General features: G+C 34.8%; 2 protein-coding genes across 2 annotated transcripts; one reads left to right on the top strand and one right to left on the bottom strand.

Moving 5' to 3' along the window:
* Positions 1-1,051: 1,051 nt before the first annotated feature.
* LOC133677949 (microtubule-associated protein RP/EB family member 1A-like) lies at positions 1,052-4,504 on the top strand. Its single transcript, XM_062100096.1, has 8 exons — positions 1,052-1,346; positions 1,747-1,815; positions 1,927-2,013; positions 3,007-3,113; positions 3,230-3,372; positions 3,478-3,554; positions 3,835-3,948; positions 4,056-4,504. The coding sequence occupies exons 1-8, from the start codon at positions 1,239-1,241 to the stop codon at positions 4,179-4,181; spliced, it is 831 nt and encodes a 276-aa protein (XP_061956080.1). The 5' UTR covers positions 1,052-1,238; the 3' UTR covers positions 4,182-4,504.
* A 7,268-nt stretch (positions 4,505-11,772) lies between these two features.
* Positions 11,773-14,264, bottom strand: LOC133677947 (HVA22-like protein a). Its single transcript, XM_062100094.1, has 5 exons — positions 13,956-14,264; positions 13,641-13,667; positions 13,314-13,436; positions 12,532-12,778; positions 11,773-12,048 (listed from the first exon to the last, which is right to left on the bottom strand). The coding sequence occupies exons 1-5, from the start codon at positions 14,015-14,017 to the stop codon at positions 11,995-11,997; spliced, it is 513 nt and encodes a 170-aa protein (XP_061956078.1). The 5' UTR covers positions 14,018-14,264; the 3' UTR covers positions 11,773-11,994.
* Positions 14,265-17,682: the final 3,418 nt, after the last annotated feature.

Genomic DNA, 17,682 nt, shown 5'->3' with positions numbered 1-17,682 from the left:
TATAGTTTTCTAATTAATTAAGTGTATAAGTAGTTAATCAGTTGACTAGAAAACATAATCGATCAAAAAAAAGTAATCGATCATAAAAATTTGAATTCATATGAATAATTAAAAAATTCAATTTTATTCATAATAAGAGTCCTCAACATAATGAGCTTATCAAGGATATAGATTAGTTTGGATTTAATTGATTATTAATTATTAGCAAGGAAAAATTTAAATTGGATTAAAATTTAATGCCTAAATTCTGTATATGATCAGATTGAAATTAGATGTTTAGATAGAATTCAAACATTACACCAATATAAAGCACCTGATATAGTTACTAGAAAAAATGACCAAATCTATATATACAATTTATTTATGCAATTTATCATTTGAAATTTATATCTTCCAATTTATTTTTTATTATTTTATTTATAACTTTCCTTTATAATTTAGGTAGTTTTTTTTTCTTGTTTTTTTCCCTTTTAGTCCTCTGCATGGCATTGCTTGGAACAATTAAATTAGTATAAGCACTTGAAATGTGATTGTTTTAAAAAAAACATATATATTTAAACAGTTGTGTACATTAATAGTTTAATGTAGTAAAATAAATTTATATTTAAATTATTATAATTTATGTAATTATTATATAATGGGAAAAGAATTCAAATCACCCAACCACCTTTCCAATTAAAAAAAAATGTATCAAACCATCTAGGTGGTGGTCCAGTGATAAAAGTTTGGAACCAAGAGGTTTGCTCATTCTGTGATCTCAGGTTCGAGCCCTGTGGTTGCTTATATAATGGTCACTGGAGGCTTATATGATTGTTAATTTTAGAACCCGTGAGATTAATTGAAGTACATGTAAACTAGCCTGGATATCTTCATTAAAATAATAAAAAAATTACCACACATATGTATAACACAATGAGTCGGTGCCTGCCACATAAACAAAATTTTGGAATTTCATTTCCATTTATTTATTTATTTTTGGTGCTGTCTGTCTCTATCTGCTAACTAATCATCAGTTTCGCTCTTTTTCTTTTTCACCACTCATTTTCTTGAGTTTCAGTTTCAACTTACTGAAAAAATAAAAAATCAAAACCGGAAAAATAAATAAATAAAACGGCAACCCCTAATTTCACGCTCTAATCTCGAATCAAAATCAAAACCAAAAATTTCCTCATATTCTTGCTCTTAAAAGAAAACTATTTCTCATCTTCTAGGAAAAAAAAAAAAACACAGAGAGAGGAATGGCGTCGAATATAGGGATGATGGACAGTGCGTATTTTGTCGGAAGAAATGAGATATTAACATGGATCAACAACAGACTTCAGCTCAATCTCTCTCGTATCGAAGAGGTTTTTTATAAAAAAAAATTGTTTCTTTATGGTTTTGTTTGCGTTTTTGGATTTATTTATTCTGCCTCAATTTAAGGGAATGTTTGGCTTTCCGTATTGTTTTAGCAATTTTGAGCATGTTAACGAAATGGGTTTTTTGTTTCCCATATGACAATTTTCTTTTACGAAAAAAGGAAACAAAAGGGGATGCTCTGATTTAAATTATCGAATTCTCTGTTGACATGGCCTCGAGGACTCTTAGAACCAGTTATGGCATGAGCTTTGCCTGCAGGATTGTAACTTTTTTTTTTACATGTACTTTGGATTGCTATATTATTATCGAATGCTCTTGGAATGAGATCACATTACGCCTTTTAATTCCTTCTCTTCTAATGTTTCCCATGTCAATTACTGTGTGCAGGCTGCTTCTGGTGCGGTGCAGTGTCAGATGATGGACATGACTTATCCAGGAGTTGTGCCTATGCACAAGGTGACAGAATGCTATTTGCGACATCTTTGTTTTTAATATCTGCCTTGTCATTTGGTTGAGTATTGAAGTTATAGAATGCCTTCCGCTAGATTTAAGTTCCATTTGTTGTAGGTGAATTTTGATGCGAAGACAGAATATGATATGATCCAAAATTACAAGGTTCTGCAAGATGTATTCAACAAGTTGAAAATTGAGAAGGTACTAATTCAATCTCTCACGTTTTTTTTTTTTTTGTTCTTTCTTTGTGTTGATCTTCTTAATGTTCAGTTTCATTTCATTTAATATTACTGAATCACCATATGAGCCTTGTTCTACTAGCTTGATCCATGACAGGAAGTTTCTAGAGAGTAAAAATGTAATTTCCATCATATACTACAGTTTAGATATATAAATTTGCAGCATTCCAATCTTGTATCCATACGTTTTCTCATTCTTGTTATCATTTGGACCATATCTTCCTTGATTGGATCATCTATTTGAGTTTGGCATTATTTTTCAGCCTGTCCAAAGCCAGAGTTGGATGGGAGATTCTTGGATTTGCTAATTTAGGTTTGTTTCAGTCTGATAAAATCTAGGCAAAGAAGGCGAACTTGGCTTCTGTCAGCAAAGACAGTAAAAGAAAAAAATAACAACCACAATAAAAGAAAAGGGAAAAAAATAATGAGAAGCTAGACACTATTACCTCACTTTATAGAAGAGACAAAGATAATGAGGATAGAGAGGATATGTCTATGTCCTTCATGTTTTGAAATAATATAAAATTCACTCCAAAACTATCTCAAAGACATTTACTTTGTGACTCTATCTCTTCAATCAAACACGTTTTCATCTCTTTTATATTCGTCCTTTCTGTCCTAGGACACTAACCAAACGCAACATTGGTGTTTCAGCAAATGGATATTATTCCATGTTTTGCTGTTGTGTATTGCTAGTACATTTAGCGATATGATTGAGAATTTTGTTTGTGCTAACATCTGAGTTCATTTGTATGTTTTACTTACAATTTTGATATTTAATGTTGTTTGTGCTAACATGTGAGTTCATTTGTAATGTTTTTACTTACAATTTTGATATTCTTCTAAGTTCTGATACGAGTGAGGAGACAGGATACAATTCTTTTCTAAGTTGTAACATGAGCCAGGAGACACTATATTTTCCTTGACATCCCTTCTTTTTCTGTCTAAATGGCAGCATATTGAAGTTAACAGGCTTGTTAAGGGAAGGCCATTGGACAACTTGGAATTCTTACAATGGCTGAAACGATACTGTGACTCTGTAAATGGTGGAATCATGAATGAGTATATAATGTTTTCTTACACATCATTCTTCCATTACTTTTAACTTGCTTGAAATAGTTGTTTTTCATGTGCTTTAATCATGTAAGTAAACATATTGTGTATTTTATTTCTAAAAGGAACTATAATCCTGTGGAACGGAGAAGTAAGGGTGGGAAGGACCGTAACTCCAAGAGTTCTCAGAAGACCACAAAATCACTGCAAGCAAACAATATGCATAACTCTGGCTCTGGTGACACAGTTGACCTGAATAAAATGTCCGGTAAGTACAGACCACGTGATATCTTCCAAATCCATGCCTCACTTTTTTATTTTGGCTTTGTTTTTCCTAAATTATTTGTTTGTTGTTTAATGCACATTGCTATAGGGCCAAAGCAAGGTAGGGGAAGTTCTGTGGCAGGTGGAGCAACTTATTCAGAGGAGATTCAAGCCTTGTCCAAGGAGGTATTCCATTTTCTTCTTGTATTTGAAACAGGAGCAGTTCAAAATCCCCTTGCATTTAGTGTCTATGATGTATGCAGATTGTTCTCTTGAACTTTAGAGTTTTGACTATCAACTTGGCAGGGGGATGATCAATTGTTTCACACTGATGGTGGAGATTAAAAATTTTCATCAACCTACATGCTCTTTCTAGCTCTAATTTGTAGTCATAGTTATCATAACAGAGTTTTGCAATATGAAAAGATATTGACGGTGAGTACTGATGACTCTGGTTTGCATACAGGTTACAAATCTCAAGCTCTCAGTGGACCATTTGGAAAAAGAAAGAGATTTTTACTTTGCGAAGCTGCGAGATATAGAAATACTATGTCAGATTCCTGAAATGGAGGACCTACCGGTAAGAGTTTCTAGATGCCTAATATATAGATCAAGAGACATGGTTAGTATCATAAATATGGAGCGGGGTTATGCTTTTAGTCATGCCATTGTTTAAATGCCATGCAGATGACAGTTGCAATAAAAAAGATACTGTACGCTGATGATGCCAAGGAATCTGCACTTGAAGAAGCTCAGGAATATTTATCTGAAGCTATCAATACTGTTGAGACTGAAGTTGAAAGTGAGGCTTGACTTTCGACCAGCAATGGAATCTTGCCTAGGAAAAGTAAAGGCTTTCAGACCATTGTTATTAGAAGCAAACCCGTCTCAATCATGAGATGCTGGTGATCTTTCACTATGCTATAGACTCTTAATGTTGTTAAAGGTAAATAAGTGTATTATTTTCCGTTTATTACATGTCCATGTGTTTTGTGTATTTAAGTGGGGACTAATCGATATAAGTTAAAGGGAGCTGCAGTTGCCTCTTTATTATGCACATGTCTGTAGGTGTTTATTACACTTTCCTGGGTTTTTTTGAATTTAAGCAGTGACTAATCTATCGAAGTTAAAGGGAAGCTGCTGTTGCTTTTCTCTTCTGCACCGTGTGTGTGTGTGTTTTGTCCTGAACTATTTGATTGATTTCCACATGTTGGTCTCTTTTGTTCCATTATCCCACATGAAGATAAGGAAATAGAATACCTTAGATGTATATAGCGGATTCGTGAATGATAATAAACTAAAAGAAAGGGGCAGGAGTTGATCATGATATGCACGCATCACTGAGGACAGAGGTGAAGGCGACTGGTTGAGAATTTTTTGCTCTGGGATTTGACGCTTAGGCAGTTTGTGCACCTATCATTTTCCTAAACTAAAAGTTTTTGGAGAGCCGTTCCCATCCATCATCTTCAATTACCTCCGCCACCATAGCTACAAAGAAGTACCAGATCATAAACAGTCATGTCATCGAGATGTTCCCCGATTCATCCCATCATAAGAAAGTTTCTATTCACTTGTTTGAAAGTTGCCGGTTAATTTTCATTTAAGATTTAACATGTGATGAAATGATAACTAGAATTGGGATTTTAGATGTTGAACTTTAAGAAAGGAATGTTTGTTCCAGAAAAAAAACATAATGTAGAAAAGAATAGGAGTTCAAATAAGGAATTCCATGAATTTAAAAATACTGGAAAGATCTAAAAAAAAATTTGTTAATGCAATGATCGAGAGGCACATGAAAGTAGAGGAAGCTCTAGCTACGCAGAAGCTCCTCTTAGATCCATAAAGAAAGGTCAGAGTTGAACCCCTTAATAGGAATCGTTCTCTATTAGACAACGTGATGTTAAGAAGAAAAGGCCCTCCAGGGAACATCCCAGTAGGCCCTGAAAGGGTTTACACTCCTGTAAACACTAGTTACACAGAGATCTACACAACTTTGAAGGGTCAAAACCTACCTCAATATTCTTCTCTCTCAAAGCCTAATCTCAGCCTCAAGTTCTCCGAATAGTACTACTAGTTCTATAGAGAGAAAGGGCATGACACTGAGTATTGCTATGCTCTCAAGAAAGAAGTGGAGAGACTTTTAACACAAGGATACCTCAGACAATTCCTAAAAAAGGATCCATCTCAAAAAGGGGAGATGAAGCGAGGCAACAGAGACCAGCACTCCCAGACATCCTTGTCATACATACTAAGGGGTTTATCTACCAACATAGGTGTCACCAATAATAAGAGAACAAGGCTGAGAGATCAAGTTCTAGTTACAATGGGTTAAGAAAGTTCTTGGCATGAACCCATCACCTTCACCCATGTTGATGGATAGGGGATTAAACATCCATATTAAGATGCCTTGGTGATTTCCACGGTCATGAAAGATCATATGGTTTACAGGATTCTAGAGCATGATGATAGCCCAATGAACATCCTATTAGTAGAGGCCATGAAAAAATAGGCGTAAACACCTCTAGAATGAATCTAGTGCCAACACCACTCGTCAGGATAGAAGGGTCAGCAGTGCCCGTGAAGGGAGCAATAGAGTTGACTATTATTGTAGGAACTGCACCCTGTTGTGTGACTATCCAACAGACCTTCATGGTCATTAACATTTAACTTCCATATAATGCCACCATCGGGAGGTTATTGCTCCATCAGATCAGTGTAGTGGTTAGCACTAAGTATTTAACCATGAAGTTCCCAATAGTTAAAGCGGTAGCTGCAGAGAAAAGGAACCAGGAAGCCTCAAGAAAATGTGCAAATACCTGTCGAAAGGGCAATAAAGCCCTATTGGTTGATCACCTACAATACCTACAAGGCTCTGACCTTTCTCATGCAAGGCACTCATACCACTTTAAGCTATATCATTGTTGAATTTATAAATAAAGAATGCTTTTTTTTCACTTGTGTTCTTACTTAATTTACATTCATTTCTCAAGAATACTTCTTACCGATCCAAACAGGGTTACACACCCTTGTGACATCCGAGACCCATTTCTCTAGGACGGTAGCAAAGTTCAAAGTGAGCATCAACCTTTACTGTCACCAATTGAGGCTACAAACCCTTGTGGCATCTAGGACCCACCTCTCTGAGGTAATACTAAGGGATCAATGCTTCACTCTTCAAAACGACTTTCAATGCCCCTCTCTTCCTTCTATCTAGCCTTTTCAGTTGGAAGTAAGAGCACTGGAACGGTCTTATCAGGTCCATCATGTCTGTCCAAACGGGCTATTTATTCATGTATGTAGTTTGGGACCCACATCTCTCCTAGACAGCATGAGACCAATCTCTATAGCATTCAAAAGTGTTGGGGTGGCCTTATTAGGCTCATCTCGTCTATCCAACTCGGGTTACACACTCTATGTGTCGTCATGGACCCATATCTCTCCTGGATGACATGGGTACCAGCCTCTATAACATCAAAAAGTGCTGGAACCAGCCTTCCTACAATAACACCCCGTCTATCCAACTCGGGTTATACACCCTGTGTATGGTATGAGACCCACATTTCTCCTAATTAACATAGGTACCAGCATCTACAACATTAAAAAGTGTTAAAACCAGCCCTCCTATAGCAACACCTCCTACTGGTCCAAACAGGGTTACACACCCCTGTGGCGTCTAAGACCCATTTCTCCAGGACAGTAGTGAGTGTCCAATGCTCCTCGAAAGAAGGATTGAGAACATATATTGAAGATTCAAACAATGAACTCTCTAGGAAGACTATCCCTGCCAGTAAGGCCTTGATAGAAGGAGTATAAAGAACATCTTGATTAGGATTACGACTCAACTAAGGTTAGTCAAAATTTTCTTTAGGCCCAAGTCTGCCTATTTTTTCAAAAATAAGCTGACTTAGAAGGCTACTAATGGGTTATAGTTTCCTAAAACCTTTCCCATTTAAAAGCCAACACACGAGAATCACAACCCAAAATAGGGTTATCTCTTTTTCGGCGCCCAACTCCAAGCTAGGCTAGGACACATCCGCACCCAACCCCACGTTGGGGTAGGACGTGTCGGCACCCAGGCCCATGGTGGGCCGAGACACGTCCACACTGAAAACCATGATGGGTCGGGGACATGTTCGCGCCTAAACCCATGTTGGGTCAGGAACGCGTCTGAGGCCAACTTCTCATTGGTTTATGATGCGTTCACGCTCAACCCTAAGTTGGGTTATGATGCGTCCGCGCTCAACTCCACGTTGGGCTATGATGCGCCTGTCCCTAACCATTCTTGGGTACAGTCACAAGTTAAACCTAACTCATTTTGGGTTCAACGTATGAGTTGAACTTAACTTCTTTCAGGTTCAAGGTATAGCTAAAAGGTAATTCCACACTGAATTTCCCATAATCCGGGCTTGGGCAAGTAATTATAATGTCCATCACATCCCATTAAATACGAATAAGTGGTCCATACTTATATTAATTAAATGTGATGGTATGAGCAATATAATAATATTATTTTACTATTATGAAATTATATTTTTACCCCTCATATGTTAAATGAAGCAAGTCAAGGCAAGTAATATAAAAGAAAGCAGGAGTTTACAGGAAAAGGGTTTGAAACTTTATATTCTGAGACATAAACACAATTCTTCTTCTTTAACCTGAATTCCACATCTTCTTCCCCTTCCTCCTCTTTATCTTCATAAAAGCTTATTAATATCTTCATTAATGTCTTTTTGCTACATAAAAATACCTAGTACTGACTTGATCTTTGAAGGGTCCTCCATTAACACCCCTAAGGGTCTTTAAAGGACTTTGTGCAGGTATTTATTTAAGAAGAGATTCACATCCCCTAAGGAGATCCATTAAAGAAGAAGCCAATGCAGTTTTAAAGTGAAGGTCGTAGAATACACTGTGAATGAAATACAAGGATCTTAAGGAATAATTTCTTCTAGAATATTCCCTGTGATTTTTGTATCCTCATCAAGTACCAACCAAATGTCAGGACATTCATATAAGATTGCGATAATCCTATAAAAAGTAAACCCAAATATATCATAAAGACCAATTCAAAATCAACTAAATATTAAAGGATAAAAATGCACAAAAATATCAACAATAAAAAAAATGTTGAATAATAAAATTTGAAAAAAAAATAACGAAAAAAAATCAAAGAATAGAAAAAAAAAAGAAACTAAAACAAGGTAGGCATGCGAGCCTTGGTAGCTTAGCGCCCGTGGGCCTTTTAAAAAAAGTCTAGGTGCATTGATCTCCTAACCTAAGCCCCCGTGTATAAGCCATTTCTTTTTCTTTTTCTTTTAATCAAACTAGGTGAATGATGCTTAACTTTTTAAAAAGAAACAGAGGAAACATCTTTTACAAACCCAGTTTTTAGGCACCGAGAGTGGCTGAAAGATCAAGTTGTGAATTTTTTTATCCAAAAATCAAAATTTCAACTCATTTTTACATAAAAATACCCCCCAAAAGCACTCTTATAACCTCAAGAAATTATTTTTCCAACTAAAAAAACACAAATTGTTTGAAAAACACAATCAAAATGAAAAACCTCTCTCAACTGTGATTTACTTTTTCATGTGATATGAAAGCCAAAAATACCTCAATAGAATTCCTCTCATTAAGAGGAAAATTGATGTAGAAGAAAGCTAAAGACAACAACAAATAAAGAACACATAAATTTTATAAATGAAAGGGGTTGCAGATGTAAACTTCAAATTTATTGGTTTATTCTCTTTAACAATAATGCTAATAAAAGTTTGTTTTCTTAGGAGATTTACAAAATCTTAAATAGGTCAGAAATCTTACCTCAACTAGAAAATAAAGAAAAAATACAAAGATACAAAGGAAAAAAGCATAAAATCCAAAATAAGTTATGAAATCTAAAAGTAACAAGAAAAATAACAAAACTATCAAAATTGAGGGTCTCGGCGAGATGTTTTATATCTAAAGACCTAACAATTCGCGTAGAGACATAATGGCTACTAAAAGAAAAATAGTCTCTAGAAAATCCTGTAAGAACTTAAGATGGACCTAATTGTTACATTAAAAGTTATGGTTCTTTTGAGCCATTATTCTAGCCTAACATAACTAAACCTCGTCTTGGGCTTAGATCGATCTCACCAGTCCATAAATGCATCAGCTAAGCCATCAATATAATTTTTCTAGGGCAAATCCTCATATAGTTGTGGTAGATCCATACCTAATTGCTCAGAATCACCCGTTATCGTAGATTTGACTAAATCATTCTTTTTAGGTTGGAGAGAACTTGACCTTAAGTTTTGTTCCTTCTCCAAATAAGATGTCAAATGTTGGACATTGAATACATTAGAAGTTTTTAGATGATTAGAAAGACGAATCTTGTAAGCATTATCATATATTTCTTACAACACCTCACAAGGGCCTATCTTCATTTCCTTTAACTTGTTATACTCACCCACCGGTAACCTATCATGTGTAAGGATTACCCATACCAAATCATCAACCTCGAACACCACTCTCCTACGATGAGTATCAACTAGGAACTTATACTTAACATTGTTGTCGTTGATTGTTTGTTTGGCATGATCATGAATGTCATGCACGTAATCTTCCATATATGTTGCTTGGATGCTTAATCATCTGATGTAAGGAACAAGAATTAGCTCTAGTACTGCAAAATGAATTTTTCCGTAAACAATCTCAAAGGGATTTAGTTAGGTAGTTCAATTCCGAGACCTATTATAAATGAATCCGCTAGTGGTAATGTCATATCCCACTATTTTGGCTTATCTCCTACAAGGCTTTGCAGTAAGTTGTTGAGACTATGATTAACCACCTCTTTTTACCCATCAATCTAAGAATGATAAGCACTACTAAAGTTTAACGGAGTTCTTATTTTTCTCCACAAACTCTTTTAGAAATTACTCATGAACTTGACATCCTTATCCCAAGTGATGGACCTAGGAATGTCATGCAAACGAAAAACCTCATTAAAGTAAAGTTGGGCTACTCGAGATGCATCAATGGTCAAAATTGAACCAAGAGGAAAAAAAGTTTAAGAGTTATTAAAGAATCATGGTCTAAATTGAAAAGATATTAAAGAATCAAAGATTGAATTGAATGAAAAGGAAAAACAATGTTTAGCACATGTAACACATGATAAGGAAGGTTGTAGCACTGTTGTCACGCATGTGACTTACTCTAAGCTCTTAGAAAGGTCTTTCCTCTATGGAAGCATGTGGTGGAAGGAGTGGCTTTGGCAACCCTTTTTTTCTTTATTTCTTTATCTCTTTGTCTTCTCTTTCTCTACCTTGGTTTTAATGCCCTAATTAGTAAAAAATATTGAATGGGACTTCCATTTTTTAGAATGTAAACTTTAATCCTCATTATTTTAATTGATTTTTTTAACAACAATTATAGTTCAATTTTGCTAAATCAATGCCCAATAAACAAAGAACAATGTCTAAATCAATTAACACACTAGAAAATGCAAAATGATAGAAATTTTTTAAAAACATAAAAGTTGAGAATATGACATAAAATGATGAAATTGAAAAATCAAAACTTCAAGAAAAAAAAGCAAATGAAAAAATAACAAAAATACCTCATGAAAGTAGACAAAGAAAGTTCAAATTTTTACAAAACTAGTCACATTTTTACATTGATTTAACTGTTCAAGAACACCATTTTGTTTTACTAATTTTGTTATTGTTAATTAGAACCAGGCCACGAAGTCATGCTCTCTTCTAACTTGATCAGCCACGTGATTTCCCTGTTCCAAAATGTGGACAAAGCGAACAGCAGCTAGAAACCTAAGAAGGATTTGTCATAGAACAATGGTCTAGAGCATTTGCCGCATGACAGCTGATGACCACAGAATAGTCGGATTCTAACATAAAACTGACCCATAGAAAAGCTTTTGATGAAGAGTTCAAGAGGTTAGATAGCTCTCAACTCCGCCAAATACGAGAATATCTGATCTACTCCCACGATTTCGGGAGAGGGACAAATGAGCAACTTCACTCAACTTCTTCGGGCAGCCTGGCTTTACTCCGTGACATACTCCGAATACAGCAAATCCAAGCAGCGCTCTCTCTCCGAACTGTGGGAATTAAGCTTGATGACTCTGGAATAGGGCCTTCGCGTACTGAAGTCATATAACACATCTTGCATGACAATACGCCTGAAAACTAACAGTAACAGATAACTTGCTGCATTGCCAATTTCCAAACTGAAAACCCAAATGGAGGAAAAACATTTCAGCAGAAAATTAGTGGTTGGCTGATCGGAGGGTATGGTAACAATCTTTTCGCAATGAAGATAATATTACAAGGCAGTATCAATGGTTACTATAAATCACAATGATCTTGCGTTACTTGCGTATTTTCATCTTTCCTTGAGAAGGTCAAGCACGTAATTAAACGGATGATAATAAGGCAAGCACTCATGATACTTACATAGCATATCATTACACAACATCCTGTATCTCTTGAACGAACCAACCACCACATTAGACACACAGAAAAACTCCAGGTTCATTGACAACAAAGAACTCTAGTAAGTAGCAACTGGAAATAACTGAAAGCAACTAGTCTTCCCCGACAAGGAACAAGGTAGCAGGACCAGCTAACAGCTATCAGTATCGGTCATCCTCATCATAGAATAACCCGCTACTCCTCTTGGATTTACCCTGCATGGAGCAATTATCTTATTAGTTGCGATGTGCTGGAGATATTTAATGCTACTGCTATATAATATTGATAAGACATTTAATCTATCACAGTCACAATCAATTAAGGGAACTCCCAAAAAATCTTTGGTGACAAAAATGTTAAAACATAAAGAAAACATGACAAAAAAATTTCACCACCGGAGGATGATCTTGTTATGGGATCCAATGGGTGGTCCCACAAATCCAATGGCTCATAGGTATTCTTCAAGTTTTTTCTTGTTATTTTTTCTTAATATTTTATCATTAGTCTCTCACCCCTCTCTGCTTATCCATCAGGCAAAGAGGGAATGATGTGGCAAGGGCCTCTTTCATCCCTCTCCACTTATCCATCGGTCCTTTCCAGTCAAACATAGTGTTGGCATTTTATCAGTAGACTCACTCCTAGAAAAATATTGGGTCCCAAAATTAGTTTAAAAAAATTGTTAATGGCTCATCAACTACCTTGGTAATGAGCTTCTCAAAAGCAGAAGTTCCATTCTCTTCAATGTATTTCTCAGCAGCAGTTAGAACGTCATCTGGTTTGCTGAAGACATCCTTCTTTCTTGGGACATACCATATATTAAGGGTTTGCTGTGGGTTGGCAAAGAAAGGTCTCACAAAATTCTCATAAACATATGTAGCACCACTGAAGTATGGAATGACCAACCAGCAGGTCAAAATGAGCCTCGCATATGGCCAGATTGGTATCCTGCCATTACATTCACAAGCTTAACAAATTCTGGCTACAGCAAAATAAAGCAGCAAAAGCGGACTGTTAAAATAACAATGACAACTTAACAAGGCTTTTCATCATATAGAGAGACTACCCCAGAAACTAAATAAAATTAAACTTCCATGATAATTGATTTTTTTCCTGTACTTTATTCCATTAAAAAGTGCACCAAAATTGCACCAAGCTATAATGTCACAATAAAACATGTGCTCCCCATTCAGGGAAGATATTATTCAGCACGATAAACTTCGAACTATATTTAGGATGGAACAAAAGGCAAGATGACTTAATTCTCTCAAAGGACAGTTCTTCGTGTGTTGGTCAGCTTTGGATAATACAAGAAACAGCGAAAAAGAAGTTACAAAACAATGTTATTCAAACTAATTTGCCACCACAGGCAATGCAATTCCCTAATTTCCATTCCAAAAACAGTTACGCTAATACAAACAGAACTAAACAAAATATTTGAAGAGCGTAACAATGCTAATATATATAAGAGAAGAAAACTTACCACTCAATGACTTTGGCAAAGGTAAGCTCAAAGAGTGTGATCATTGAGTAAAGAATCCAGTAAGTAAGCCATTGCTTATCATCAACGTGAGATTTTGTCTCAATTGCCCTAATTGATGCATACCTGTCCAAACACAGCCAAATCAAGTGATACAATCTATTCTCATTCCACCAACAAAACTGAATATTTGATGAACCCTTTATGGACGAGCTTATAAATTAACGCCCAAAAAGTAAAATCAAAATCGAAAACTAGGATAGCCGCAAAAAAAACTAAGGAAGGGAAGAGAAGAAGAAAAAAGGAAACAGGGAACAGGTGGGTACTTACAGAGGATAAACAAGACTAACCACAGGCCTGAAAATTATTCAAATTAGAAGTTAGATGTTTCTTTTTTAAAGCACAGTGCATATATAGAACATTAATAAAACTATGAGTCTGCTATGTCTTTAAATAACCTATATCATGAAAAAAAAAGAGTACATATATGTTTCGAGGGGTTCCACCATCGCATTAGCAAGGAAATACTCACATCACACATGAAAGCAAGAAGCAAAAGTCCCAGTATAATAAAAATTGAAGCTTTGGGTGTTTTTAGTTTCAAGAAATCTTGAAACAAAAAGATACAGCAGAAGGAAAGCATACCCAGAAAGAACGTCGAAGTTCTTAAGAAGAACCTTGAAGAAGCTTCCAGTCCCAGATCCCATCTCTGTGAGAAAAACAAAAACAATAACAATGTTGTTTAATTTCTTTGTCTCTGTACTCTATTACAAGAAGTAGCTCCTCAGTCTGTCTCGATGACTGTGTGTTGTTAGACAGGTGTTCAAAAAACTGAGACGGAAGAGAGTCCTATAAAGTAAAGAACAACGTGGAAGCTACCAAAAGCTTTGTTTCCGGGCTTGTATTTAGTGTTTCGCGGAGTACGGTGGTTCCTGTAATCTACGGTGTCGGTTTGTTGAATTTTTGATTGTACAGCTCAACCACTAACAAAGGCACTGCCCTACTTTTTCCTAAGTGGCAGTGGGTTTGGTGCAACAAACACCGTGGAATCTATGGAAGTGATCGACCCTTTCCATCGATAACGATTCACGAATTACGAATTTTTTGAATTTATTTATTTTTGTATTTTAAAAAATTAATTTTTTTAATTATTTTGATATGATAATATTAAAAATAATTTAAAGATAAAAATTATGTTTTTTTAATGTATTTTGTTTTTTAAATAAACATTTTAAAATGTAACTCTCAAATCTTACCTTAGTGAGGTGCTGAAGCTAGTTCGAGCCTATTTTTGGGTAAGCTCGTTTAGGGGCATTACACAGCTTAATTCGGACTTTAAGCTAGGCTTAGGAACTAATTTAATTTATATCTATTTATTGAATAATTGTGTTTTTAATTTCTTTAGTTGAACATAATTATAGTAATTAGGGAGATCTCAAACTTAGTCCTTCAGCTATGTTCTTATTCTCAGCTGGATCACAAACTTATAAATCTTATCAATTTAGTCCCAACGGTTTCATCAGATTTTTCTTAATCATTTCCGTTTACTAATTTTTATATCCAATTTTATTCAAAACAAACTCGTCTTATTGCATAAACTAGAGTGTTTGCCAAGATTCGTTCCGGAAAACTGTTTATTCCATCATTTAATACATAGATGAAACTTTTTTTTTCTTTCCCTTTATATAATTATCCTAGTTTTGTTATTATTTTTTATTTAAATATCAAATATCACCAGGAGTTATGCCATGCAAGGCTTGCCAGAAATGATCAACTTTGGTCAAGAAAAACAGAAAACCAGTACTGGAATGAGAAAGAGGGTTTGATGGATCTAGCTATATATCATGTACTGAGAGGTGAAGTTACAATATATGTAGTGAAAATAATGAACGTCCAAACAACCATCTGTCTAAATCCACAATCAACTAGCTACAATCTGTACGTAGCAGCTAGCCTCCACATATAGATAAATCAGGATGAAGAGTAATGTAATTTTTTTTGCATGAGAGTACTGTCACTGAAAAAAGGATTTCACGGCAAATCCATATTGTAGCAAGCAATGGATTTAAAAGAAGGCCAAGTAACTAAGGAACCTGTAAAAGAATAGCCAGTAAGGGCTAGATCAAAAATCAAAAGCAAAGAGAGATAAAAGAAAGGAAATGTAAATTAAAAGAAGAAAAAAATTGGCAAGTGACAAAAGTCGTAAAGGCAGCTACAAAGTAAATGTCCTGGGAAATATGTAGCAAAAAAGCAGGATCAATATCAAAGGCAAACTAAGAAGCGACAGCATGGTGAACTAAGATGATATAAAAATCTGAAAGAAGAAGAAGAAGAAGAAGCAGCAGCTAATTTCAAGGATAAATGGACTGGGCCAATAAGAAGGGAGTTCTTTGAAATTAAGCATGAGCAGGGAGGGTAGCAAACAGTGCAACAAGCTGTCTTTTTACTTTTATTTTTTTCACAGCAAATCTATTCCTAGATATATAAGCAAGGAAAATCGCACCTCGACAATTCATTGTCTTGCGAAGCAAATGTTTTTCTAGACCACAAAGGGATGCGCTATAGAAATGCTTTTTTACAGAGAAGCCCAGACTTCTCAGTAAACTATCCAGCATAATGGCCAAGTAAAGCACCGAAAAGCTCGTTGGAATACTGTAGAAAAGACAGCTACAAAGGAAATGTCGTAGGAAAGATTTGTAAAAAAGAGCTGGAAAAATAGCAAAGGCAACAGCTAGCAACATGGTGAACTAAGATGACATAAAAATATGACAAAACCTAATTTCAAGGATAATGGATTGGGCCAATAAGAAAGGAATCTCTTGAAATGGAGCGTGAGCAGGTAGGGTAACAAACAGTGCAGCAGGCTGCCTCTTTTTCTTTTTTTTTTTTCCCAGCAAATTTGTTCTTGGATAAGCAAGAAAACTCTCACCATAACAGTTCATTGTGTCGCGCAACAAATGTTTTTCTAGACTTCTCAGCTAACTATCATGACAGTTCAACAAAAGGGTAGAAATATCTCTGAAGATCGAGGCTTCGTGTAGAGAGAAGGAAATAAAATTCCATTAATTTAATTGTTTAGCAGCTTTTATGCTTCATCCATCACAGGTGCGATGACATTAATAAAAAACAATGGTCTTAAAGAATCATTTCTTCACAGCATAACTTGGTTATATGTCAACATTGATTAATTATATTACTAGCTAGGATGCCTACCGAAAGTACCAAGAGCACAGAAAAAAAAAAAAAAAAAAAGTAAGTATATACCATCTAAGATGGTGGAATTAACATCACCAGCTAGCTAAACCTTCTTTTATCAAGATAACATGGACTTTTAAAGTAACTCCGTAGTTGTCATTGAACAGACTTAATTTATTCCAATTACACAGAGGAGAAAAAAAAAAAACATTATGAATTAATTAATTGTCAACATAGGCAGAATATAAAATTCAGAAGGGCAATAAAAGTTGTACGCAATGCAGAGAAGGAGATAAAAGGCACGAACTTGCGCAAACAAATTATACTTGAAGCACGCACCTAACAAAGCCTTTGTAAATGCAAAATGAACTAAAAGATTAGTTATTTCTAAGAAATATTAGCATAAAACAAAACAAAAAAAGTTAAGAGCATAGTTGTAACCATGATCAAGCCATGAATTTTTCCTATTCTAGCTATTAAATAAATATATAAATATTTTTTAAGATTAATTATTAACTCATGTATATGAATTTTTAAAGTTAACAGTAAAGTTTTAATTTAAATACACTATTTAAAATATTAAAAAATAAATTTAAAATTAAAGTGAAAGTAAAAATAAACTCACTATTAAAGTTTTATCCTTCTATGTTTTGTGGAATATAATTTATCTATAATCGAATCTGAATCGATATTGTAACAATCCCTCAACCGGAATAAAATAACAATATCATGTCAACTAGAAAATAAAGTAATTAATTTTTTTCCCTCTCTCAATTCCTCCTTCCTTCACTTATTCTTCCTTAGATTAGTATTTTATAAGTTGGACTTTGTAAATTTATAAGGTTATCCTCTCACTTTTCTTTTCTTTTTCATTGGATTTGTTTTATATTTTTCCCTTACTTTTCTTCATTTCTTTCTCGCCTCTTATTTTCTTTCTTTTCCTATTTTGCTTATGTCCAGTCGGCAATATATAAAAGGAAGGAAGAACTAATTTGTTTTATTTTTTAATGGAAAATAATTATTTTACTCTTAATGAGTCGTTTTGCTTTTATTTTACAGTTTTTTTTTTGTTAGCACTACCAAGTTCCGTTTATCCTAAAATTTTAACCAGATTCTATTCAATATATTTTAAGATCCCCTGTAAAATTTCAGCTCAATCTGATCGTCGGATTAAAAA

Source organism: Populus nigra, chromosome 18 (genome assembly GCF_951802175.1).
Source record: "Populus nigra chromosome 18, ddPopNigr1.1, whole genome shotgun sequence".
NCBI lineage: Eukaryota > Viridiplantae > Streptophyta > Magnoliopsida > Malpighiales > Salicaceae > Populus > Populus nigra.
Note: the sequence above shows the minus strand (reverse complement) of the source record. Positions and strands in the feature narration are given on the sequence as shown.

Bases quoted from the DNA above. Each gene is read 5' to 3' on its own strand.
- LOC133677949 (XM_062100096.1), top strand. From the start codon at position 1,239: ATGGCGTCGAATATAGGGATGATGGACAGTGCGTATTTTGTCGGAAGA. The intron at 3,373-3,477 runs GTAAGTACAGAC...ACATTGCTATAG, and splicing joins TGACCTGAATAAAATGTCCG to GGCCAAAGCAAGGTAGGGGA. The intron at 3,555-3,834 runs GTATTCCATTTT...GTTTGCATACAG, and splicing joins TTCAAGCCTTGTCCAAGGAG to GTTACAAATCTCAAGCTCTC.
- LOC133677947 (XM_062100094.1), bottom strand. From the start codon at position 14,017: ATGGGATCTGGGACTGGAAGCTTCTTCAAGGTTCTTCTTAAGAACTTC. The intron at 13,668-13,955 runs GTATGCTTTCCT...AATAATTTTCAG, and splicing joins AACTTCGACGTTCTTTCTGG to GCCTGTGGTTAGTCTTGTTT. The intron at 12,049-12,531 runs GTAGTTGATGAG...TGCTCCATGCAG, and splicing joins TTGAGAAGCTCATTACCAAG to GGTAAATCCAAGAGGAGTAG.